The 24,673-nt window shown below is 51.1% G+C and overlaps 9 protein-coding genes across 9 annotated transcripts; 6 read left to right on the top strand and 3 right to left on the bottom strand.

Annotated features, from left to right (window-relative positions):
- Positions 1–409: 409 nt before the first annotated feature.
- Positions 410–5,108, top strand: IAR55_004423 (uncharacterized protein; the record flags this gene model as incomplete). The annotated part of the gene is made up of 11 exons (XM_066947522.1): positions 410–1,363; positions 1,431–2,495; positions 2,558–2,767; positions 2,829–3,053; positions 3,117–3,575; positions 3,644–3,844; positions 3,923–4,168; positions 4,236–4,338; positions 4,393–4,577; positions 4,640–5,009; positions 5,077–5,108. 11 exons carry the CDS (start codon positions 410–412, stop codon positions 5,106–5,108), a joined length of 4,050 nt encoding a protein of 1,349 aa, XP_066801936.1.
- A 783-nt stretch (positions 5,109–5,891) lies between these two features.
- Positions 5,892–7,197, bottom strand: IAR55_004422 (uncharacterized protein; the record flags this gene model as incomplete). Its single annotated transcript, XM_066947521.1, has 2 exons — positions 5,892–6,210; positions 6,365–7,197. The coding sequence occupies 2 exons, from the start codon at positions 7,195–7,197 to the stop codon at positions 5,892–5,894; spliced, it is 1,152 nt and encodes a 383-aa protein (XP_066801935.1).
- Positions 7,198–7,523: 326 nt separating this feature from the next.
- IAR55_004421 (uncharacterized protein) lies at positions 7,524–8,828 on the top strand (the record flags this gene model as incomplete). The annotated part of the gene is made up of 3 exons (XM_066947520.1): positions 7,524–8,217; positions 8,323–8,660; positions 8,724–8,828. The coding sequence occupies 3 exons, from the start codon at positions 7,524–7,526 to the stop codon at positions 8,826–8,828; spliced, it is 1,137 nt and encodes a 378-aa protein (XP_066801934.1).
- A 358-nt stretch (positions 8,829–9,186) lies between these two features.
- IAR55_004420 (uncharacterized protein) lies at positions 9,187–10,891 on the top strand (the record flags this gene model as incomplete). Its single annotated transcript, XM_066947519.1, has 4 exons — positions 9,187–9,279; positions 9,368–10,144; positions 10,225–10,283; positions 10,405–10,891. The coding sequence occupies 4 exons, from the start codon at positions 9,187–9,189 to the stop codon at positions 10,889–10,891; spliced, it is 1,416 nt and encodes a 471-aa protein (XP_066801933.1).
- A 112-nt stretch (positions 10,892–11,003) lies between these two features.
- On the bottom strand, positions 11,004–14,308 carry IAR55_004419 (uncharacterized protein; the record flags this gene model as incomplete). The annotated part of the gene is made up of 16 exons (XM_066947518.1): positions 11,004–11,492; positions 11,549–11,662; positions 11,720–11,765; positions 11,813–11,908; positions 11,967–12,118; positions 12,178–12,247; positions 12,312–12,781; positions 12,840–12,893; positions 12,952–13,123; positions 13,190–13,220; positions 13,287–13,428; positions 13,504–13,542; positions 13,607–13,688; positions 13,752–13,794; positions 13,858–13,979; positions 14,175–14,308. 16 exons carry the CDS (start codon positions 14,306–14,308, stop codon positions 11,004–11,006), a joined length of 2,256 nt encoding a protein of 751 aa, XP_066801932.1.
- A 434-nt stretch (positions 14,309–14,742) lies between these two features.
- Positions 14,743–18,674, bottom strand: IAR55_004418 (uncharacterized protein; the record flags this gene model as incomplete). The annotated part of the gene is made up of 15 exons (XM_066947517.1): positions 14,743–15,085; positions 15,164–15,446; positions 15,519–15,604; positions 15,657–15,778; positions 15,840–15,971; positions 16,026–16,145; positions 16,203–16,343; positions 16,396–16,844; positions 16,901–17,108; positions 17,161–17,237; positions 17,293–17,395; positions 17,456–17,732; positions 17,792–17,980; positions 18,037–18,205; positions 18,341–18,674. 15 exons carry the CDS (start codon positions 18,672–18,674, stop codon positions 14,743–14,745), a joined length of 3,033 nt encoding a protein of 1,010 aa, XP_066801931.1.
- Positions 18,675–19,002: 328 nt separating this feature from the next.
- IAR55_004417 (uncharacterized protein) lies at positions 19,003–21,032 on the top strand (the record flags this gene model as incomplete). Its single annotated transcript, XM_066947516.1, has 9 exons — positions 19,003–19,242; positions 19,439–19,485; positions 19,539–19,655; positions 19,725–19,784; positions 19,847–19,903; positions 19,974–20,130; positions 20,204–20,661; positions 20,736–20,899; positions 20,980–21,032. The coding sequence occupies 9 exons, from the start codon at positions 19,003–19,005 to the stop codon at positions 21,030–21,032; spliced, it is 1,353 nt and encodes a 450-aa protein (XP_066801930.1).
- A 461-nt stretch (positions 21,033–21,493) lies between these two features.
- Positions 21,494–22,968, top strand: IAR55_004416 (urease accessory protein UreG; the record flags this gene model as incomplete). Its single annotated transcript, XM_066947515.1, has 6 exons — positions 21,494–21,797; positions 21,873–21,951; positions 22,018–22,088; positions 22,241–22,459; positions 22,580–22,701; positions 22,771–22,968. 6 exons carry the CDS (start codon positions 21,494–21,496, stop codon positions 22,966–22,968), a joined length of 993 nt encoding a protein of 330 aa, XP_066801929.1.
- A 505-nt stretch (positions 22,969–23,473) lies between these two features.
- On the top strand, positions 23,474–24,641 carry IAR55_004415 (uncharacterized protein; the record flags this gene model as incomplete). The annotated part of the gene is made up of 6 exons (XM_066947514.1): positions 23,474–23,502; positions 23,774–23,796; positions 24,023–24,097; positions 24,162–24,180; positions 24,266–24,375; positions 24,547–24,641. 6 exons carry the CDS (start codon positions 23,474–23,476, stop codon positions 24,639–24,641), a joined length of 351 nt encoding a protein of 116 aa, XP_066801928.1.
- Positions 24,642–24,673: the final 32 nt, after the last annotated feature.

Here is a 24,673-nt window from a genome sequence, read left to right as displayed (position 1 = left end):
ATTCGGTGTACCGTCTCATCTAGCCATGTCTCGTCTCATTCTCCCAAAGGATGACTTGCGTTTGCCCCACTCACTCATTGCATGAGACATGTCCATCTCCTCGATCCTGTATCAGTCAATCGTTAACGTACAGAGCTCTGGCTTGGCGACGATTCCTACCTACTTCCTCATCTCGTCTCTATCTTCTGGGTGAAAGTGGTCAGTATACGTCGCTGACTTATGATACTCCTGCAGATCGTGGTTGACTGCATATCTTGTCCTTGATACCAACTTTCACTGTATCGCATCGTATCGCTTAGAATATACCTTGCACTTTCCCTCCTCTCCTGCCTCCACTACACTTTCCAAACCCCCCCCCCCCCACCCTCTCTGCACCAAGCACTTGACCACAGCGAATCCATTCGACGAAATGGATCTCTATACCACTTCCTTCACTTTCCCCGGACCTTCGCCTCGTTCCTTGCGTTCTTCATCATCTCCATTACCATCTTCGCTTGCCCTTCCCGGATCTGGCGTGATCCCCACTATCCCCCTGCCGAATGTCACTTCTGCCACCACGCCTCCTGGAAAACCGTCCTCGACCACACTTACCACTCCTGCGCAAGTGGAGAAAGATTGGCAAGCCGTTCAGAAGTTGTGTCTTGACATTACGACTCGAGAAGGTTGTCTTGTCACCGTGACCAAAGAATCAGTAGGCATAGACCTGGGAGCTAGTACCCCTCCACCTACTTCTGGAGGATCTGAAGGCGGGGCAAGTACGACAAATCCTGATGGACCGATACCATCGACTACGACATGGAATTTCCACTTGTCGGGAGGATATCAGAGTGTCATGGCAGCGAGAGGAGCGATTTTGAGAGAAGTACCGAAAGATAATCGGACAACTTTGAAAGTCGCCAGGACCGAGATACTGGAATCACCCCTGGCAACTGTCAGTCCGTTGAAACCCGATGTGAAGAGGAGATTGGACGAGATCGCGGCGGAAAGTAGAGCCCATATCGCAGCCCTCAACATCGAGATTCCAGGCGCAGGAATCGGTGGAACAGTATTGGCTACTGCAGATGGACAATCGACTATCACTGCGTCCGCAAGCCCTGGTCAGATACAGCAAGACACGGTTGCTGCCACAAGCTCGCAACGCGAAGGAAGCGCGGGTCCGGAAAGTGTGAATGGCTCGAACACAATTGAAGCAGAATCAAAAGGTGCTTCCACCATCGATTCGTCCGCTGCCACCGTTCCTCCTCCTAATGCCCCCGTCACCTATGGGCTGGAAACGGAAAGGATGTGCGAATTAGTCATTACTGGCTCGGTAGAGAGTGTAGAAGTTGCCAAGGTCCGGTTATTGGTTATGTTTGATGAACTGGTCAGTTAGCTCGATACATTCATACAGGTCTCAAGCTGTAACTGATGCCTTGCTACGTCTTTCGTAGAGCGGACTTCATTCTGAGGTTTGCGATATAGACTACAAGCTGCACGCGATCATCGGCGCTAGGAAGCGAGGTGTTATCCAATCGATCCAGGAAGAGACTGCGACAAACATCTATTACCCAACACCGCTTGTTGGCGTCCTCAACCCGCCTCAACCTGGTCAACAGCAAGGTCAAGGATACCGCAGTATGAACATGACCGGTGTGAGCATCCAGAGCACGGGGAATATGGGTATGCAGATGACAGGTGGGATGCCGGCTCATGGTATGGGTATGAACGGTATGGGCGGCGGCGGAGGAGGCATGCACATTGGAGGCAATGGAATGGGCATGGGAGGAATGAACGGCAACTTCCAACCTCATCAACGGAGCACTGGTCCTCCTGTATACAACCCTCACCAACACGTCCACTACCCGTACCAGCCTCAGCCGCTCAGTATCGACCCTTCCACAACTCGAGGGATGCCTTATAATGGTCCAGGCATGCAATACCCAATGCACGGTCCTCCGCCGCCCATGTCGGTCAACCACACGGGAATGTCTTCGATGCACACCGGTTACCAAAGCATACCGAACAGTCGTATCGGCTCGCCAATGCCCCCCACCATGCATCCTGGCTTACAAGGGATGAACTTGGGCTCGGGTCCAAACCACGGTCCCGGGCATGTACACAGTCACGGTCACGGTCATAATCATGGACCGGGCCTTGGAATGGGCATGGGTCCTGGAGGTCCCAATCATGGTCATGGACCAGGGCCAGGGCAAGGCCCGAATAACATGCCATATGGTCTGAATGGCGCACATGGTCATGCGCAGAACCATATGCATGTGGGTATGGGAGGTGGTCCTATGGGACCTAGCGGGGGAATGGGCATGGGTGGTCAAATGGGTGGTATGGGAATGGCTGCCGCAAGCATGGGTCAGTTCGGAGCTGGTCCGCATCCTGGCTTGAGTGTGCATGGCGGTGAACAGGGAATATTGGGCAAATCCAACCAGATTTGGATAACAGGGGAGTTCTTCGGTGTCCAACGAGCTAGAGACATGTTGCTCAACGTTGCTGTTCAAAAGGTGAGTGCAATACTGCTTTATAAAGGTGTCCAGTGGATGGATCTGATCTTGAGATGAAACAGAGCAAGCTCGTCATTTCTCGAGATACGGCGATCCTCCCTAGGAAGCTCGACTGGTTGTTGACTGAGCGGCTGGAAGAAGTCAAAAGCATTATGCACGATAACGGGACTTACATCCAAGTGCCCTCGGTGGGCAGTCAGGCGAGCTTGATCACTGTGTTCGGTGATCACCGAGTAAATATCGAGCGGACCATCAGGAGCGTCATGGCTTTGGTACGTCACAATGAAAATCTGGGCGGAGCAGGAAGTGATACTAATGTATGTCGTTGTATAGGCCTGTCAATACTATGTCGCGTCCTTCTGGTTATTGCCAATCTCTTTCGATGTTCTGATGCCCCAGGCGAGCCTCAACCCTGCCCAGATGCAGCCAGTCCTCAAAAGGATCGCTCATGCAACTGGAGCTGAGGTAGTGTTCAAGTCAAATTGCTTTGAGATGCACGGTTTAGAGCAGGAAGTACGGGCGGCTGTGATGATGGTCCTGGAGCTGGAAGCCATACACGTAAGTCGAAGTCAAACAGAGCTGGTATAGAGTGCGTCTCTGACTCAAGTGATACCGACTTAGAACTTCCACCACGAAATTCGATTCCAGATTGAGCTTGCCAATGAGCACCGCGAATTTATCAGCGGGAAGAAGAACGGTAAAATCAACAAGATCATGAAGATGGCTGGTGTTAAAATCAAGTTTGAAACGTTCAACGATTACAACTTCCTGATGGACGTTTCTGGTTCGGATCTCGGTGCTCTGCAAGGTCTCTCCATGTTACAAGAAGAACTGCCTGCCGAGGTGTCTTTCCACGTCCCAGAGAGCTACCACAAAAGAATCATTGGAGTCGGAGGGAAAAACATTCAACGCATCATGAAGCTTTACGGAGTGTATGTCAAGTTCTCCAATGCGGAGGAATTCGCAGCACTCGGTGGGTATCTGGACAACGAAGACAACGTGGTGGCGAGGACACCGGCGAAGAATGCGATCAATCTGGACAGTTTGAAGCAGTCAGTGATGGAGTTGGTCAATCCGAAGGTAAGCTTCCTTGGCTCCGATCCGACAGCTAGCCGGAAGCAAGCTGATATATGTATCTCGTTATACAGGACAAGGACTACACCGTCGAAAGCGTCTCCATTCCTAGGCGGTATCACCGAACGCTCCTCGGCGAAAAGAGCATTTTTATCCACGACATCGAGCAGAAGACGAATTCCATCGTTAGATTCCCATACAAAGAGACAGCGAGTGATATCGTTACCATCTTCGGTCCGGAGTCGCAGGTGCACATCGCTGCCGCTATGCTATTGGTGAGTGAACAATTGGACTCTCTGGATGTCACCTCTAATGATGATTATGCTTGAACCTATTGCTGACCCCATCTTCAGGACCACGTACCGTTCGAAGCAGATTTGCATGTTCCGCCAAACCTGGAACTGACGCGACTGATCACCTCGCCTGACTTCATCCTTTTCACTGAGCGCGTGAAGCGAGATCATCAGATCGCTATCGTCCCTTCGGCCAAATTCGGACAAGGGGAAGAGGCTATTTTCAAGTTCAGATGTCAGCGAAGCAATATCGACTTCTTGGGGACTTCAAGGGATGCCTTGGAAGAATGGTTGGGACAGCATAACGTGAGTCATCGAGTACCTGACCCGCAAGTGGATCCGCCAGATCTCGGAAAGCTGACTCCGTAAACAGATCCAGGTCTACCCTTCCAACGCTACTAAGAGAGTTGACTCCTTCGCCGACGCTTTCTCTCACTTCAACAGCAAGCTCTTGGCCACTGGAGCAAACAACACTGGTGGGTTCTTGACGGTACACCTTTTGAGCCAGCACTAACCCGAATATATCGTAGAGGGCGAAGGCGAATCGCTAGTAGAACGTCGCCAGCGACCTGTGACCGTGTCGACAGATGTTCGAGCGCTTTTCAACGGTCCTGGGGCGTCGTTCCGCTCGGCAGAGGAGGGATCCCTTGGCTTTGCCGGACCACTGGGCTATACCGAGCCTAGACGAGGTGCTGATCTCTGGCCTGGATCGACGGTGAGTAGCTGATCCGGTACTGGAGCATGACGGTGACAGCTTATCAGTCTTATATCTACCAGCAGCCAACCCGGACCGAGAGTGATCACACGAAGCGAGACTCCGACCCCATCATCCAAGATCGGGTCCGACAAGCGTCCACAGGTCACGGGGTACCACCTCATCCTCATCCACACAGCCAACCTCGAGTTGTATCAGCTCGACATCAATCCCTCGATATCTCCCATATGAACTTTTCGCGATCATTGTCCAGTAACCAAGGCTCGTTTGGACCCATGCCACCAAGTCCTACAGCGGCCAACTCGAGTCCAAACACTGCGACCGGGCCTTATTTCCCTCATGCCGGGCCTCATCCGATCAGAGCCAACGTCACTGGTCGTGGAGGCTATGGCGGTGCGGGAGGTGATCAAGGTGTGGACAGCTTGACGCAGGGTGAGTGAGGAGTTGTGTCGCCATAGTGCATAATGTCACATGCTGACAAGGGTTTGCTCATGCATAGCCTTGAGCAACATTCAGGTGTCGCACCAATAAGCTGGGGCCGATCGACCGTTTCATCAATCAATGTTTATACGCAACAAGAACAAGCATACTTTCGCAGGCACCTCAATTGTTACTTACACCTTTCCCACGTTTTCGCACAATATACCCAGAACGAATTCCGATTCTCCTCATATTTATTCCTTCATTTGATGATTTGCTCTACAACCTTCGCTGCCTCACAGAATACAATCCACTCAATCCACTATCACCCTGCACGAAGTTTCCCACACACTCACCCCGCACGTTCCATACAGTCCATGAGTTCCATCCTCAACCGTATCAGCCTCCTACACAGAGCGGTTAGATCTCGAAAACACGTCGTATTTTCATCCATTCATTCATTCATTGTGCCTTTTGGTACTTTTCTCGGACAGGACTCTGATAAGTGATATATGTTTGGTATGACCTTGGTCTGCATTAACGCTAGGGATGATGATATGCACTTGTTGTCTGTCACGGAAGACATGTAGACCAGAGCGGATTGTGGCGATACCCTGACCGCGATGTGAATAAGAGACGCGCACATATGTGTGAGACAGTTGGTCAACAAGGACCCCCTACTCGAGTGAGGGGGAGAAGGCTCCAAGAGTAAAACCTCTTACGTCACCGGTCACCAAGGCCATGCGAAGCGCTGGCGGAAAGAGAGGCATATGAGTTCCATGCAATGAAAAGCGACACTGGGCAAAACATGTATGATCCCTCGCACAACGTGGATGAGAGATATACGAGATACGACGATCCCCGGTCTCCTTGATTGGTTCAGTTGGATTGAGATCACTCCCCCTTCCCTTCCACCTCCTTCCCGACCTCTTTCACCCTCTCCTGTCTCTGCTTCATCATCTCCTCTCCCCTCTCCCTTGTCTCCTCCACCCTCTTCATCCAATACACCCTCAATTTCGAGATCATCTCACTGGCACCGCCACGTTCGATCTCCTCTTGGAACTTTGACAGGACGCGTGTTTGTGATCCGTCCGTGAAAGAGGACGAGTATGTTCGGAGGAAGTTCGTGGATGGCGAGAGGACTTGTTGGAGGGTCGAGGGGATAGAGACGATAGGGTGGAATATAGTGGAAAGAGGTAAGTGGAGGAGGGCTCTGCGCGATGGAGAGCGGTATAAGCGTCGTGTTCACCATACATGTGTATCTTTCGTGAAGCAAGATCAAGACGATAGTTGGAGATGTGAACCACAGACTGTATAGACTATGCTCATCTGCACAGTGATACCTGGCAACACGCGAAGTGACTCACCCATGATCACCCCATTCCATCCATTCCATGCCCTTGACCTCGTCTCTATTCCTCTTCTTACCACTAGCTCCACCGACGACGCCTCTTGAGATCGAGCCGAAATCGTACTCTCCATCATTCCATTCGAGCTCTTCCATATATCTCCCTACTACGCCATCAGGTGTTCCCCTCACATAAATTATGGAATATGGATCGGTTTTCCGTTTGAGCGTTTCGAAAGGCGATCTTAACCAATCCGGTAAAATACTTCCAATCGTCGTCGTCGTCGTCGTCGAGGTCGAAGCAGACCCAGAGCTGGAACTGGATATTGAAGGTTCAGTCCCGGTCGACCGATTATGGTTCGAAGATGGTGGTCTCAATCTACGTAACTGCTCTTCTCGAGTAGGTAACGGGTGTCTCTTTCGCAAACATAACATCCTACATAGAGGTCTCGCTTCGTCCGATTGCGTACAGAACGAGAGACACTTCTCCGGCATCCTGGGTGGAGGTGACGGTGCTGTCGAAGCGGACTGTTCGATCGCTTGTGATTGGAAATATGATAATGACGGATCATATTTCGATGCTAGGATGGATACTGTCGATGGTCCGAGGGTTGGGAAGAGAGACGGTGAGGAGGACGGATGGTTGTAAAGCTGTGAGAATAGCTTCTCAGAAGGTGATGTACCGGAAGCAGGACTGGGCTTGTCGTCAAGTGGCGGGGTAGATTCTGAAGACGAAGAAGAGGAGGATGAAGATGAAGATGAGGAGGCGTTGGGATCGGTGATTGAGGGTGGCGGTAGGCTGGGTGAAGAATGGTCGGATGGTCTGCTAGTGGCTGAAGGTGGGACAGGCATGGTGGGTCTACTGTCCTAAGATGCGATGTGGGACACAAGTGACAGTGATGATATATACACAACAGTTGATCAAAGTAGGGATACATGTGTTCGAATTGACATTGCTACTGCACATCATCTATTCAATCTGGTGGCGATTACCTGCATCCTCTGGGTGAACGGATTCTGGCATGCCTAATTATGTGGTCATTCCACTCTCGCGTGCCTAAAACAAGATCAACTCGCGTTTCAAGATTTCTAGATCTGCGTGAACAATACAGAGCTGTCGACCTCTTCCTTCAACATTATCGTCTCTACTAAACTCACCTTTTGATCACTCAAACACCATGTCAGCCCCTCACGCTGATCCTGCTTTCGAGCCCCCGATCGAGACGGTGGTCGACACGATTGCTTCCTATCCCGATGCCCGAGAGTCTGACGGACCACAATTGCCCGCTACCGACCTATCCGGTGCCGATGTTCCAGGTCCCTCAACGACGTATATCCCTCGACAGCCTTCTCCACCGTTACCAAATCTGAAAGCTCGACGATTCCCACTTTCCGCTGAGGGAGGCAACGGTGCCGTTGACGATGATGATGATAGTGACGATGAGGTGATCGCTAAATTACCAATCTATCTATCTCCTGCCCTTCATCCGAATTTGGACATTTACCAGTATCCCTTGCAACATCGTTCAATTTCGGTGCCCAAATGGGCGCAAGATAGAGGGAAAATTATCAGCTCGCGAGTGAAAGAGAAAGTCGGGAGAGTGGAGGTCGAAGTCCCCGTTGATGCGGGAACGAGCTATTGGCGCGAGGATCGAGCGAAAGACCTTGGTTTCGTGATGGATGTAGGAGATGCCAATGGGGAGAACGGGGATGTTATAGGCGGATATGGATTTGGTGGTAGGGTTGGGAAAGATAAGGATAAGAGAGGCAAGGAGAAGAAGAAGAAGGATGAGAAATGGGGTGATAAGATGAGATTGAGAAGTGAAGTGGTGCCTAATGCCACGGGTTACTATTCGGGTGTCATCCGTGAAGGTGACTTACACTTTCTCTCGACCATTCCCCCCGGCAAGATCGTGCAGTTGGCTACGGACTTGGTTGATTGCTGAATGCTAGCTAACATACTGTTTTCGCTCATAGGCGCCCTTCATCTCCATCCTATATCCCGACTACTACAATTCCGAACCTCGCTCAACTACCTAGATGATGCCGATGCCAAGTCGCGAGAACGATCAGCACGTCGGAACGGCGCGAACGGTGCTGAGTCAGATGACGAAGATGGACCTGGTCCCAAGAAGAACGGCAAAGCGCCTGCCGCAGCACCCATGAAAGATCTGCGAACTGCGAGGAAATTGTTGGACGAAGAGGAGAACGATGGGAGCGGATCGATCAAAGATTTCAGGCATAAGATGTGGTGGATGGCAAGCAAGGAGGAAGAAGATGAATGGGTACCATACAGTTGGAGAACAGGTGCTCATGTAAGTTCTGTACCACATTGACGTCTGGGAGAATTCCGCTGATATGATCTGTCGACTGGTCAGGATGAAGGAGTGGCACAAGCTCTAGAGGCGTTGGTCGTTCCAGAGGATAGGAGAGAACGGCTGACAAGTAAGACGAGAGCCTTGGATTACCTGGATAGGGCTTAGCATAGCAGCATAACACCATACATCACCATCACATGCACAGGTTTGTACCATCGTCAGCGCTGGTTCTTCATAGGGATATGCGGCGCGTATACGGCATGCTGATCGTCGGATGAGTGAAATTTTGGTTCCGTTGGAAAAGATAACGAGTCGAAGCGAAGCAAGTCGAGCTCAAGCTAGAGATGGAAGCCCACGATGATAATCTCTGATCTCATCTCTGCTTTTCGAATGGTTTTGTCTCTTCCATAGTAAAGCCTCCGCTCCACGTCCCTCGTCCTCTGGCACCTTGTGTTCGTGCAGGACTCGAATCAGACATCTCTCGCGTCCAGCCCCCCATCCACCTCCCTGCACACACATCACCATGTCTGCTCCTCGTCTACTCCGCTTGGCTCGAGTCAGAGGTTTCGCTCCAGCACGTCCGTCTGTACGGTGTTATGCTACCATTGAAATCAAGGTGAGTCGTTGCGTCCGAAACAACCCATGCACGATCAACAGAAGAGTGCATCGACACCGCTGAGACTGACATACCGCCTGCACTTTAGCCCAACCTCTCGTACCTGGAGCCCACACACCCAGACTCTGTCGTCCCGCCTGCCACGCAATCTCTGATCGCCGACCACTCCGAATACCTTCTCAACACCTATGTCCGACCACCTCTTCTCTTCACCCACGGCAAAGGTCTCACCTTGACCGACTCGTCCGGTCGCCAATACCTCGATTTCACAGCTGGTATCGCTGTCACGGCCCTCGGCCATTCCGACGACGGAGTCAACAAAGTCATCTCTGAGCAAAGCGCGAAACTGAGTCACGCAAGCAATATCTACTGGAACGAATGGGCTGGTGAATTGGCGAAATCCCTCGTTGAGAATACTCGTCAACATGGTGGATTAGGATTAGGATCAGGTAAAGAAGGGGCAGGAGAAGGTGGCAAGGTGTTCTTCTCGAATTCCGGCACAGAGGCGAACGAAGGAGCTCTGAAGTTTGCCAGAGCATATGGGAAGACTATCTCAGAGGACAAGACTGGGATAGTCTGTTTCACGAATGCCTTCCATGGAAGATCCATGGGAGCACTTTCAGTCACTCCCAACCCGAAATATCAAGCTCCGTTCGCGCCTCTCATCCCGGGTGTGAGAGTGGGAGAATACAACGAGATGGACGAGGGCAAGATCAACGAGTTGATAGATGAGAAGACGTGTGGAGTCATTGTGGAACCGATCCAGGGTGAAGGTGGTGTCGGCGAAGGGAAGAAGGGATGGTTCGAACTGGTCGCTAAGCGGTGTAGGGAGGTTGGAGCCGTTTTGATTTACGATGAGATTCAGGTGAGTGTTGTGATGCTTCAGCCGTTTGAACGGTCCAATGATGTCCTGGACTGTGTTGACGTTGTCCACTCTCTTCACAGTGCGGTCTCTTCAGGTCTGGTACTATGTGGGCCCACTCCGACTTCCCCGCCGTCGCGCAGTAAGTCGTCCTTCCGCTGCCCTAATCCAATCAATTGATTCATCCCCTCAAACCCTCTGACCGATCCTCAACCTCCCTGCGCCTCGCCTCTTCTTGCGCTGACCATACTTCTCACCCTTAGACCCGACATCGTCACCATGGCCAAACCGCTTTCCAACGGATTCCCCATCGGTGCCATCCTCGTCCGATCTTCCGTCGCAGCTACCATCTCCCCCGGAATGCACGGCACGACATTTGGCGGCCAACCCCTCGCCACGGCCATCGGAGTCCATGTCATCTCCCGACTTTCCGACCCCGAATTCATACACTCCCTTCGAAGCGTTTCGGCTCATCTGGACAGATTGATCACCCGCTTACCTGCGCTGTTCCCTAGTGTGTTGAAAGATGAGGTCAGGGGTAGAGGTCTGATTCGAGGTTTGGCATTCAAAGATGAGTCGAAACCTGCTGAACTGGTGCGATTGGCAAGAGAGAGAGGAGTCCTGCTCCTCACAGCGGGCAAAGATGCGGTCAGACTCGTTCCCGCTTTAGTGGTCAGTGAGGAAGAATGTGATCAGGCCGTTGGAGTCATCGAAAGCTGTTTACATCTCATCGCGCAGAACAAGGCATAAAATCACATTTATAGTAGTCGGGCTCGGTATGACATATGCATTCGAATATTGTAAATGTGAAACATTCTGTCTTACCGTCTTCCTCCCATCTCTAGTCGCTCTAGCTTGGACTTCATCTCGCACTCGCCTCTGCTTCCCATCGCTTCATCAACTCCATCGCTCTCCTGTCCTTGGCCCACTCCATCTTCTGAGCAGCATAGGTAGCCCAAAGTGTAAAGATCAAGATCAAAGCCGCAAGGACATAATGCCACGTCTTCCATTCACCTTCGCTCCTTCTCGATCTCGCAGGAACCCAGACATCCACTCTTCTCACTTTGTCTGGAGTCTTGGTCTCGTAGATAGTCTGGGGCGAATCTTCAAACCAAACCCAAAGACGCTCGTTGGGCCAATCGAATTGTAATCTTCCTCCGACAGATGCTGAGAACTCAATCTGGCCTTCTTGGTACACTCGGCGAGGGAGGAAGATCTCAGTGACCTCTTTCGTTTCAGGCGTCGTCGTGTCAGGACGTAATGGTGATCGCCAGCGATGGGTGAAGTGACCAGCTTCGTGGTCGTAGCTCATGGACACAAGTGTTCCGGCCGTGGCAACAGCGTACGGCCGCTAGAGGCTACTCAGCCATGCCTCTCGCAACAGCCAAATCAAAAGGTTTTACGTACCACAATGACGTTTAGCAACCGACCTCCAGCGTCGAGGTCTTGGGAATCCTCGTTTTTCTTTGATGCAGTTGAGCGGTTGTGGTCAGAGTACCATGAGAAGTTTTCGGCGTTCCACTGCATCGGAAGATCATCAGCTGCCGACTCTCCTCGCCAGGCATCGGAGCAGCTTACGTTATCACCAACATCATCCTTGTTCGAAGGGTTATAAGTCCACAAACTAATCACCATCAGTGCCGATTGTATCCTTCGATACCACCCACTCACTTGAATCCCACCAAAGCGCCCTCCATCGCTGAAATCAACGCATCCACTGCCCTTTCTTGCCAGTGCCAGTCCCCAGTCTTCAGGGCATATTCTTTGCTGCAATGGCCTAGTTGTAAGCGAAGCCCTTCACCTTTGACTAGCTCGAGTCACTCACTTGAGGTCCATCGGAACCCCACATTCACCAAATACAACGGGTACCGGCCCAAGTTTGAGTCGAGCTTCAAGGACGAGAGTCTTGATTTGCTTTGCGTAATTTGCTTTGGCGGCTTCTTTACCGAAATACAATGCTCGCAGGACGAACATGCCCTACAATACATGTAAATGATCAGTTACGTCGTGCTTTCGATTGACATCGCTTGACTCACTCTCGACAAGCCCTGCACATTGACAGTCATAAAACCAAACTGTTTCTTGAACAATGCGTTGAGATCATACCTAGACAAGAAGAGGTTTCGTCAATTGGATTAAGCACATCGCCCAAAGTAGTTCCCCAACTTACCAATGTGGCGCATAGACCATACTGCTAGGCCTCGATGATTCTTCCCATTCCGGGCAGAACTCGTTTGGAACAGCTTCCACCATCCTCGCTTTCAGTCCACCCGTAGCCTTCCCCTTTGAAGCGCGCTCAATGACTTCCTCCCACTTCCTCACGAAAGGGAAGTAGTGGTCTTTGTAGAAATCGACTTTCTCGCCTTTCTTCTTACTCTTCGTGAAATAGTCCTCCTGCAAAGCGACCGCCTGACCCTTCACATCACTCCATCTCCAAACGCCCTCTCTCTCCCAAATACAGGAGCCAGATGACCAAGCAGAGGCCGAGGAGGGATTACCCGTGGTGTAGCCTGATACCCGGGTGGGGAAAGGGAAAGAACGGGTGTAGACTGGAACCTTTGGAGTTGAGTGACCTGCTCCCATCGAGAACGACTGAAGTGGCGAAGGGAAAGAGCCTAAATGCAGATCGGTATTATAATTCTAGAGTTGAGTGATTCACGTCAGGTGACGGGCTGACAGCGTATCTTGCCAAACATACCCATTCGTGTATGGACGATAGCCCGATGAAACCCGGATGAGGTTCATTCATGAGCTGAACGAAGAGCAACATCAGTATCTTCCGCGGGAGTAGAGGACCGGCTGGGTATCACCTCAAAACCCATGACAGTCTGCAGATTGCCGACAGCTTCTACGAGCTTTTCGAATGCTCCTAGGAAGGCGTCTTGCAAAAACGATTGGATGTTCACGGACTTCTTCTTCCCATTGATTGTAGTCGGTACGGTCAAGGAAGGAGCGAAAGTCTCTCCACCCCAAAAGAGAGTGCTAAATGAGAGTTGGGCGGTCCGTTAGTCAACCGCGAGGGCCACAAGATGTTACTGGTCAGCTCACTTCATACTCGCAGCTGCGAGCTTCTGATAACCTGCGTTGTATAATCAGCGGTATTGGTGAACGACATTCCCGATTGACTCTAGACGCTACAACTCACCCGTAGGCCACAATCCCCTCTCCCCATCCAAGCGACCACCTCTGATCCCATCCAGGAAAGCAGCACCAGACAAGGCCAGAGCCTCTCCGTCGTTTGACAAGTCAAATCCTGCCACTTCCAGCGTCCATCCCGGAGCTCCAGACTACTCCACCAATCGCAAGTCAGTACTTGTCGCATGTTGCTCCCCTGCTCGAAACGGGACCGGGAGGAGACTCACACCTCCTGAATATCTTGACCAGACATCCTGGTGAATTGCCTGTCGGTTCGCAATCAGCTATCTAGTCGCAATGTAGAAGAGCACGACTATTGATGAGACATACGACATAAGCTACTAGACCATGAGACTTCATGCTTTCTAATAAAGAGCGCAGGTATGCGAGGTATTCTTCGTCGTACACGCCGCTATGAGTGGGCTGGATTAGTACAGTACATTTGCCATTTCTTGTCGTAGGAGGAAGGACTTACGGACCGCCATGTTCTATAGCTTCCCAGGTAACATTTACTCGGACTGAGCACGATTAGACTCAGCGTAAGCTAGTTCTGGACATAAGAGCTGAGATGGTGCACTGACTGAAGGTCAGACCCCATGATTTGAGTCTCCGCCAATGTTCATCTGCCTCTTCAAGTGGGAATGGTCGACCGACGTAGCTCGATTCCTTGTGATCGTGTATCTTGGGCGCAGGGTGGGAAGGGCTACGGGTAAGCAGGTCGTAATGCGTCAGCATGGGTGTCGAGCATGACCATGACTCTGACTCGATAATGAGGTTGAGCTGCACCCCCGACTTGATTTCCCCCCCTTCAGTGAAGGATCAAGTAGGACATAGATAGAGCCATAGGGTCCAGTCGATGAGATGAGATCTGTTGTCTCGGGGAGCAAGCTATGCTCACACTTTACTTGCCCCGCCGACATTCGCCCCTCTTAAATGTAACACTCTCCCATGCTCGTCGACAAAGTCCTTTCCCTGTATAGAGATCGTCGAGGACGAGAGCTGAGTCGGTGGAAACTCGTTGCCCTTTGACATTGTGATCGACGGATTGAGCCCTCGAATGATCGTCTGACAGATCGTCAAGTGACGAGGGGTGAGATACCTGTTCTTGCTTATAGATTGGTCGAGAAGATATCCAGAGCTAATTGAGGCAGAAGATGATGGATGATGTTTGGACTACCTTTTCGCGAACATGTAACCTTTCTTTCAGTTTCACTTGCGGCAAATGGAAACGAGCAAAGATCGCGTCCTCTCAATTGCCGGCATACTGTTACAAGTACTGTTACTCAATCGATAAACTCCGTTATAACCGGTGGATCTGGGTCCTCTCTCTCTTGTGCGGGTCAACCACAGATCCTCTTTCTGAATTGAGACGCATTGCGACCAGAGACCAGACCCGATCGATAATACATCATACAAACAGGATCAAACTCCCTCATAAGCACAGAGAGACCGCCGAGAGACTTGGTCTAGATATCCAACTCATCCTCATCTAGCAAACTCTCCACATCGTCATCCTCCTCTTCCTCATCCTCATCCTCATCCTCTTCCTCTTCGTCCTCCTCCTCGACAGGCGGCATCACCCGCCCTCCCTTCCCTTTGGTCCCTCTGACAGGTGGTGGCGCTTTCGTCCTCGCCTTCTTCGGTGTCTCCTCTTCGTCTTCTTCATCTGTACTTGCCATATCTGATGGAGCAGGTGTGACAGAATCTCTGGCTCTCGAATTGCCGCGACGTGATCCGGTTGCTGATGTGCCGCGTTTACCTCGCTTGGTCGATCCTGCTTCACTTTGCGCGTCTACATCTTTCTCATCGCTGTGAAGTGTCAAAGTCCATGTCAGCTTTCATACACCGTATTGATCGCACTACCTTTTCAAGATACACGACACTCACACATCGTCGATGAAACCGAATAACTCCTCTACTTCTCTTCGCTCCCCTCCTTCAGTCCTGAATGCATCTTCATCGAAGCCTTCCAGCTCTCCCGGCCATTTCTTGAGAAGGACCGACTCAAACTTGGTCAAAGCGTTCCTACTGGCCGCGTCGTGGAATGGCCGTTTTGACCGAATGGCAGCGACCAGAGCTATCAACGATTTGACCTTGTAGCTGTCTACTTCTTCGGCTTCGGGCAGATTGAGTTTGGAGAGGAACGAGATCAAAGCTTTGCGTGATTCTTCTGATTGGATGGTGTATGATGTCAGCTTGATGGTCTCAATCTGGAAGTCATGGATGGCAACAGTTCACTCACTTGACGTTTCTGTTAGGACTGCTTTGAGTACCACCGAAGCCAAATCAAAGTGGACAGTCGTGTCGACCATTACACCTTCTCTCTCACTGAAACTCCATTAGCTAATGATCAACACCGGAACCGCCTGTGTCAACTTACACCATCTTCTGCGGATCTAACCAATCAACCATCATTAGACCCATTTGCGCCAGTGGCGGCATCTCCTCATCCTCGATCTCTTCCGCAAGTTGCGAGAGCATTCCAAAGGTATCGGAGAAGATCTGCCAATATTCAGATCATGATCAGCGTAATGGCCTCGGTAGTTCAATCTTTCGCACTCACTGAAAGCATTCTCCGTTGGTTCTCTGGAGCAGAATAGCAGTACACCGGTAAAAAGTATGTCAGGCATTGTCGTAAGGGCTGATTTTCGGCCGTTTCCGGAGAGAAGTACAACAAGACCAATGATTGTAGCACCTGCGAATCACCGCTCAGTCTTCATTGGGTAGGGTTTCTCAGAAGGGTACTAACGGTTTCGTCCGAGATCATACCTGCCAACATGAGCTTCGCCACACCTTCGCAAGCCACAGCTTGGACCTCCGGTGCATCCTGGCTGAGCGCATGTCGAACAAGCTCTACCACTTTGTCCGTCTGTTGGTCGATAAATATCAGCTAGTCGCTCGTAGCATACCTCGTCAAGCAGCTTACAGGCATAGTCTTCGATACGAGAGTGTTGATGTCATGAACCATGAACAAATCAAAGATGATTTGACAGACCTTGACTTTCAGCTCATCATCCGCGGTTGTGAGCTGTTGGACGAAGAGCCCGAACGAGTTGGCTGCCATTTTCTGAACATATGAGGTCAGCATTTCGTCCTTACGAAGGTATTCCCAAGCTCACCGCATCGATCATGCAGCACAAACCCAAACAGATCAATCCTTGATCCCTCAACGCTGGCTCCTCCTTGTTCCTAACGGCTGGGATGATCAAGTCCGGTAGCAGTCCATGGAAAACGGAGTTATCTTGCAACGTCGAGTTGACTCTCTCTAGCAGACTGATACAGATCAACAAGCACCTCAAATCGATCAAGGCTGCTTTGATTCTAGCTTCCGGATCATCCGGAGTGAATCGGGGGGCAACCGATCGACGTCGGATGCTTTGATCTCCAACTGAGGAGGCTTGACTATCCATTGGCGGTTCGTCCTCGTCACCTTCACCTTCGCGAAGCTCCGTAACAACGTCTACCACAACCCGTATGAGGTCTCGCTCGCCGTTTGCAATTTTGCTGACAACGTCGAGACATTTGGGAATCAACGGCTCGGGCAAGTTGGCTTGAGAGATCATCTCCCCTACGGCGGTCGTCAATACCTCTTGTTTGGTCCAAGAATTCGCACGACAAACTTACTTGCAAGCTGGAACATCTTCCTTCGACCGATCTCATCTGCATAGTCCAGGTTGACGGCCAGTTTAAGCAATTCTCCGACAATGAAAGCACGCTCGGTCGCATCTTCTGCTTCATCATTGACAGCTCCAACGAGATTGTTGTATTCGTCTTGGATGCGGTATGCAAGAGCTGTCACTACAGGTAGGACTTCTTCCAGACGAGCCTCGTCCTGCCTCACCAGTCAGCTGTGGCTTACCTCTCGAAACAGGCCCTAAGCTTACCTTGATGGAGATGCAGTGGTCGACGAAAACTCGTGCTAGAAATGCTTTCTCGGGCGTGAAGGTGGCCCAGAAAGCGTCTGAGACGATTGTTCGCATCAGCAGTGTGACAATTTCACGACACGTGTGACACACCGTCAAACTCGACTGCTTGGAACACCTCCGGCCGGGTGACAAAGACTGAGAACAAGGCTTCTTCTGCGACTTGACTTGAGACTACGTCAAAACGCGACAAAAACTAAGGTGTCAAGTTGAGCGATATGTCAAGCATGTAGATCGTTCACATTTTGAAACTTACCTCGATCAAATCCCCTTCTGCCATATCTACCCAACCAGCTAACATTCCCGCTGCAGCTTTTCTGACACTTCCCTCTCTGTCTCCCAGACCATTTCTCGCCACTTCCTCTCGCTGAGCAATACTCAACACTCGAGGATCGGGAAGAGCGGCAGCCGAGAGTGAACCAGCGTAGACAGTCCTTCGAAGGATAGGATCAACATCTCGCGTTCTTGCGAGGATGTGAGGGAGTGTGGCGGGTATTCGAGGAAGATTATACAGTGCGGCTCGTCGAACCTCTCTGCACATCCAGTATACATGTCAGCTCCAGATCACCACTGAGTCGATTGGGTCACTTACGCAGCAGGATCATAGCGGAGCAGATCGAGAAGAACTTCCCCAAGAGGTTCTTGTCCTTCTTCCAAATCGTCGTCATCCTCTCCACTTTGCAATTTCGCCAGACCCAAAGCAGCCTGCACCCTAACAGCCGCTTCCTTATCCCTCGCTCGTTCGAGCAGTGATCTTCGAAGCAATACATAGAGGTCATCACTTCATACACACAATCAGCTTACTCGTTCGGTCTCGATAGGTCAGCTGAGACTCACTCCATCTCGCCTAGGCCGTTGATCATGGAGACAGTCAACAATGTTACTCTGAATCTGACGTTCTTGTCTTTCGCTTCCATTCCCGCTAAGAGATGGCGAAGAAGCTTGACCACAAATCTTGACGATGGTGTGTCTACATCTTCCTCGCCTTCGGGTCTGCTGGCAGCATCTGTTATGCAATCAGACTTCAGCTCAGATTCTTGTGTGTACAGACCACCCAGGAAATTACTATCTTAGGCTTAAGCTACAGTACCTCCCGGTATATACACCCGTCCCATTGAGAGTGAAGTCGGGAAGATCTCACCTTGTTCCGTCGAATAAACAACATAACTAGCCACGAACTTGACCACTCTGTCCGCCACGCTCACTCCCTTCTTCACAGGCAGAACCCTGTTGACCATATCTACGAACAATCCATTGAACGCCTTCTCGCCAACCAACTTGGTCCCCTTGGAAGATGATTCGGTGATTGACGAACATTGATCTTGGATCTTACGAAGCGATGCGATGTTCTTCCGGTGATTGGCGGTAGTCTGTTGTACTTGGTCGAATATGGGTGGAAGGAGGGTGGGTAGAGTGTCTGTGAGGAACGAGACGGACAGCGCTCGAGGTCGAGCTTGGGGACGAGCGTTGACCATTTTGACGCGAGTGGACGAGCCCAATTCTCAGTCCCAGGTGTAGATGACTGATGGAGCCGGTACAAAGAGATGAGAGTGTTTGAGTGTTGTTGTTGAGTACCGATGTATGACCGAAGAAATCAACGACCCAAGTGTTTTGTTTACGAGACGCGACCATCCTCTTATTACGTAACCAACAACAGAGCGTTTCACGTGTCGCGTTTTTCGTGTCAACAAACCCGTCGTCTCTTGATCCAACTTGATATTTCTCTACTTCATACCATCTCTCATATCGTCTTCTTGATTCAATACGGACGCACGTCGATCAACACCCTACGACCAAGCGACGATGTCACAACAGACGCGCAAAGCTCCGCAGGAGCTGCTCGCTTTCCCGATGATAACGGCTGTTCAGATTCTCGAATGTTTAGCAGCCCTAGGGATCCCAGCTCAGATGGAAGATCTGACCAAGCCGACCGCCCAGACGACACAGTCGATCTACGCTTCGCTACTGGAAGTTCTGATGGGTGCGCCAATGGAGCTGCTAGACGGTCCAAAGGCGGCTTTACTGGGGATGATGGAGTATAAGGTGGGTTGTCTACGACGGCACGTTGATTGAGAGCAGTAGAAGGATGCAATGACGGAGAAAACGCAACAGAGGGGAGGAACATTGAAGGAAAGACGGAAGAAGAGGTTGCCATGATGCGAATTACGGGATGATGCTTGGAAGCAGTAGAAAGGAGATGGACAGAGAATGAACTGACTGACATCGATCGGTCCAACAGGAGATGTATACCGACACCCTCCAATTCACAATGTTTTTCAGACACTGGTGCGTTTCGACAGGATAAAATTTGTGAAACGATCTGCTAACAGCTCTCGCAGCCGAGATCTTGCGCAATTGTGTGGTATCTCCGACTTCACTCTGTCAGATCTTACTCGTCCGGAATCACACCGTTTCCGGACTTGCCTGAGTGGAATCATGAACTTTGCAAAGTTCAGGTGAGTGTCTGCTGGTACGGCTCACCGTGGCCGGTGTCACGAGACTGATCGCTGTTGGGATCCATGAAGGGATGAGCGAGCACAATATCTATCGCAACTACAGAGCAACGTGCAAAAACAGGCTGAGAAGTGAGTAGTCATAGTGTGTTTCACGACTGGCCAGCATGACAACTGATCATTATCTGTTACAGGACGATCGCTCTGAGACGGAAGTTGGAGAAGATCGAAGCGCAGATTGATGAGATCACGTCAGTCGGGTTGAAGCATCCAAACTAAACTGCCAACTGACATATGTTGATCTTGGTCGTCGTTCGATAGCGCTCGAAATGCAGCTGAGCGACCGCAGTCTGAACAAGCACAAAAGCGAAACGAGGGCTTGCGGAACGAGTTACTCGAGCTTCGAGGACAGCAGGTCAAGCTTTCAGGCGAGGTCGAGGAGCTCAAGAAGGAGAGACAGGGTCTGATGGACCAAGCAGTGCGTGAACCTCTTCTCGGCAGTCTGACAGACGATAACGAGTGGGTTTTGGCGCTGATACATGCTTGCTCAGGCCCACAACAACCACCTCATCACTCAATTAGGTCTCCAAATAAATTCCACCAAATCTCGGCTTGTCCAATCTCCCGACCGGATCAAACGACACATCTCTGAAATGTCTCACGCTCTATCTACCGAGAAGGCTAAACTCGTCTCGTTCCAACATAAAGCGCGAGAACTTTCCAACCGATTAGAAGTCATTGGTTCTCTCGAAGTCGACCTGAAAGGTTTGATCGACCTTGAGAAAGGTATCGATGAGCAAAGAGCTCGTGTGGAAGAATCGAAGCGAGGGAAGGTTGCGCTGGAAGCTCGGTTGGAAGGAAAGAAGATCGAGAGTCAAGGTTTGGAAGCTAGATTGGAGCAATTGGGACGACAACTGCAAAATGCAAGTGACAAGTTGGCCAGACAACAAGAGATGAAGAAGGAGTTTGGACAGAGAGGTGTGAAGAGGATCGAAGATCTCAAAGCCGAGTAAGTGCCAGCTGCGACATCGAGTTGTGCGCCTTCGAGATAGAACGAATCGACTGATCTCGATCGTTGAACAGGTACAAAGTCCGCACGAAAGAACGTGGAGTATGGCAGAAACAAAGAGATGTCCTGATTGCCGAGCAGAAGGAACTGGAAGCGGAGATGGCAGCGTTCATCACCAAACACGAGAACGAGATCAACGAGTTGTTGGCCGAATACTGGACGATGCGTCGACAGGCTGGTGAGTGATTTTCGTCTTGATTCCCCGAACACCACAGGTTGTGCTCGCAGGGTGCTGGCTGACGATGTTCCCTGCTACAGAGGATTACATGAACACAATGACAGTCAAACTCGGCTTACAATTGAAGGCTTAAACTGAGCTTTGGAGCAGTGGATCTCGTTTTTGGATTTTCATGGTTCTCGGCTAGATGGACGTTGTATTGGTTTTGGACAGTATAGTGAATACCTGGATCTTGGACATGTCACAAGCTTATACCGACCGGAGTGTCGTCGAGGAGCGGCATGCATGCTCTTGAGCTATCTGCTGCTATCCACTTTTCTTCCCCCCTGTTCCTTCCCTCGTGGACCTCGTGGTCAAAGTGGAGACTCCCTGTGGGGTAAACAGTTCATGTTCCGATTTCTCAGGGAAGGGGTGTTTTTTTCCCCCCTTGCTTACGACTGCATTCCACCGAACCCACCTATCGCACTTTTGGCGCACCCCCAAACACACAACAAATCAGATCATTATCATCAACTCCCATTGACATTGTTGATTATTGATAGACAGTCTGATAATCATCACGGACTCTTTCCTTGCATAGTAACATTATACACGATGACATCTCAACCCGTCTGTCAATTCTCTGATCGATTGACATCAGCGCTCACAGCCGCACAAGCGCAAGCCGGCACCACCACCACCACCAACACCACCAACACCAATAACGCACCTCATCTATCCGATTCCACACCAGCTTCATCATCCGTGTCAATAGTGTCTGCTCCGACTTCGGCACCTCACACCCATACTCATGATGGAGGAGCGACGTTCCATGATCACGGACACGGGCATGATCATGCGGGGGGGATCTGGACCCCGGACGAACATGGTCATACCCACGAACACCTAGAACATGCGGGTAAGCTTTTCTGCCTTTGCATCTTCGTCGTTATCTGCAGACGGGTCCGGGCTCTGATACGATGCGGTCGAACAGGTAAATTCTCGGAGAGGGATATGCCAGATTATTCAGGAAGAGATTGGAATGAGAGAGCTTTCACGATTGGCATAGGAGGGTGAGTCGTTGGAGCATCTATCCACGAGTTCTCTGTTGGTAGCCGACGGCTGAAGGGATGGTGCAGACCGGTGGGGTCTGGAAAGACGGCTCTGCTTCTTGCTCTATGTAGAGCCTTCAGAGACCATTACAACATCGGTACGCTCCATCTTCCCCGCTGAATCCTGTAGAGGAACGTCATGTTGATTGCCCGGTCTATCTATCCAATCCACCGTTGTCCTACCTCAACTTCCCCGACTCCTTGCCTCGGCGTTGATCTATCCACCATCGTTTGCACTGCAAATCCACAGCCGCCGTCACAAACGATATCTTCACTCGAGAGGATCAGGAGTTCCTCATCCGCAACGAAGCGTTGCCAGCGAACAGGATCAGAGCAATTGAGACGGGTGGATGTCCCCACGCAGCTATCCGAGAGGACATCTCAGCGAACTTGGGCGCATTGGAGGAACTGCAGGCGCAATTCGAGACTGAACTGCTGTTCGTGGAGAGCGGAGGAGACAACCTGGCAGGTGAGTGAGGTCGGACCACGATTTCATGTTCTGGCGGAGAAACCAGTTGTGGCCGGAATGGGAGGGTCCCCTCAAAGGAAGGGATAGGAAGCAGAGCTGACACTCCTGAACCTCTCTCAGCCAACTACTCGCGAGAGCTTGCTGACTACATCATCTACGTCATCGATGTCAGTGGTGGTGACAAGATCCCACGAAAGGGTGGACCTGGTATCTCTCAATCCGACCTTCTCATCGTGAACAAGGTGAGCAAGTAATCCAAATGTCTGTGGCTAGACAATCTTCGCTGAAAGTGTTGCTCGTGTCTCGCTCAGATCGACCTCGCACCTTATGTCGGTGCGTCACTCGACGTTATGCGTCGTGATGCTGCCAAGATGCGTGAGGGTGGTCCTACGCTTTTCACTTCGGTGCGAAACAACGACGGTGTGACCGAAGTGATGGAAGCAATTATCAGTGCTTGGCGCGCTAGTGGTGCCGCGGGTAAAGACGGCAAGGGGAAGACCAAGGCGTAAGAGGCCGTCGGTCTCTGAGGAGCCGCGTAGCTCACATATCAGCTCACAGCCAGTCGGAGAAAGCGCGATGAAGATCACATACCCGTATTAGATAGAGGAGGCGGGGTGTTCTTCTCCCTTCATTTGTATATACCCCTCCCACCTTGATATGCCACGCTTATGTGAGGTTAATCAAGATGCCGATTACCGCAAGTTCGGGGTTACTCGAATGGGCAATTGCGCACCTGAGATCTGGTACCCCACGGGGTAGAGGGTAGCTCTGAGAATGCTCGTGACTGATGGTCGTCGTCGTCGTCGTCGTATGATCTACGAGATAGGATTCAGTTCTTGGGTCAAATGACTTGCTCCTCATGGTAACGTGGAATCACAGAGTCACCCGACTACCAATGGGGGCAAAGGGGAGGTATATAACCGTACTGCGGTGATATCTCTTCCCCATGCATCTGTCACATACACTGCTTTGACAGACTCGACCATCACCCACTGATATATCCAGATAGACATCATGGCCGAACTCGGAGTCTCCCCAACCGAGTGAGTGTGTGTCCTGCGTGCGGCAAAGGGAGATCTAGGCCCTACGTAGTCGTCTCGTCCTCCGAGAGTCCATTCAAGGATCGTATGGTCGTGTGGGATTTGTCAGAGCCTCGTTGAATGATAAATAGCCTCTTGGGATCAGACCCGTCAAAGGGCAGGGCAGTTGTAGGGGAGGTCACACACATCTGGAGATTGCAGGTCCTGTCAAAGACAAGAGGAACAGGCATTCCTTGTACATTCGCTGATCCGTGTCTCACTCTTTCGCGCACAGCACCAACACCTCCAACTCTTCCAGTGAGTACTCAATCTCGATCCGCAATCGGTTCAACGCCAGTTCCGTCCCTATCTTTGTTCTGTCATCGCCGACGCCATCGCCATCGCCATCGCCAACGCCATCCCCATCCCCATCCCCATCCCCATCCCCATCGCCATTGTCATTGTCTCTACTGTTCCATCCTGCTTGTCAAGCGGCCCACCCCCTCTACTCTACTGTACTGACCACCCCTTCCATCTTCACCAGTCGAGATCAACGATGCACTCTTTTGCGAACACGGTCTCGAAGTCTGTAAGACTTGCGAGTTCGACGGTCGTGAGGGTAAGCGAGGTCCGGTCCTCAATGACAACCAAGACGTGCTAATTTGAGGACTCTGTTCTCACAGACAACGATGCTATGATGGGGTGAGTACTGATCCCAGATCACTGGTCCCTGTTCCACAAGCATTATATAGATTGAGAATTGGTTGCTCAAACGCGTCTTGATCAGATTCGACCCCAAGCCTCGTGGTCCGCTCGAACTCCCCGCTCACTACAAGAACAGCAAGGATGGATCGATCATGTGCAAGGCTCACGCTAATCCGAACTGCAAGTCTTGCTGTGAGTGGACGTGTGACGTCTCTTCAACCCTTGCCCTATATGTTCTGCAGTTCCTTGCCCTTCATCTCCGTGTCACATTTTCACATTCCCCCCCCCCCCGGGTTCATCTTCCATTCAATCGCTTTGTCCGATGTATAGTATTGACGCTGAGACTGGTCTCATTCCTCTCAGTCGGCTGGAAGAAACAGATCACAAAGCTTCACAAGGACGGCAAGAAGGATGCCATGAAGAAGAAGAAGGGTGACACCGGTACCAACCTGTACTGAGGCATACGTCCAGAGGCAGGCCCGAAGTGTCG

Source organism: Kwoniella newhampshirensis, chromosome 8 (genome assembly GCF_039105145.1).
Source record: "Kwoniella newhampshirensis strain CBS 13917 chromosome 8, whole genome shotgun sequence".
NCBI lineage: Eukaryota > Fungi > Basidiomycota > Tremellomycetes > Tremellales > Cryptococcaceae > Kwoniella > Kwoniella newhampshirensis.
This window is presented reverse-complemented; position numbering and strand designations above follow the sequence as displayed.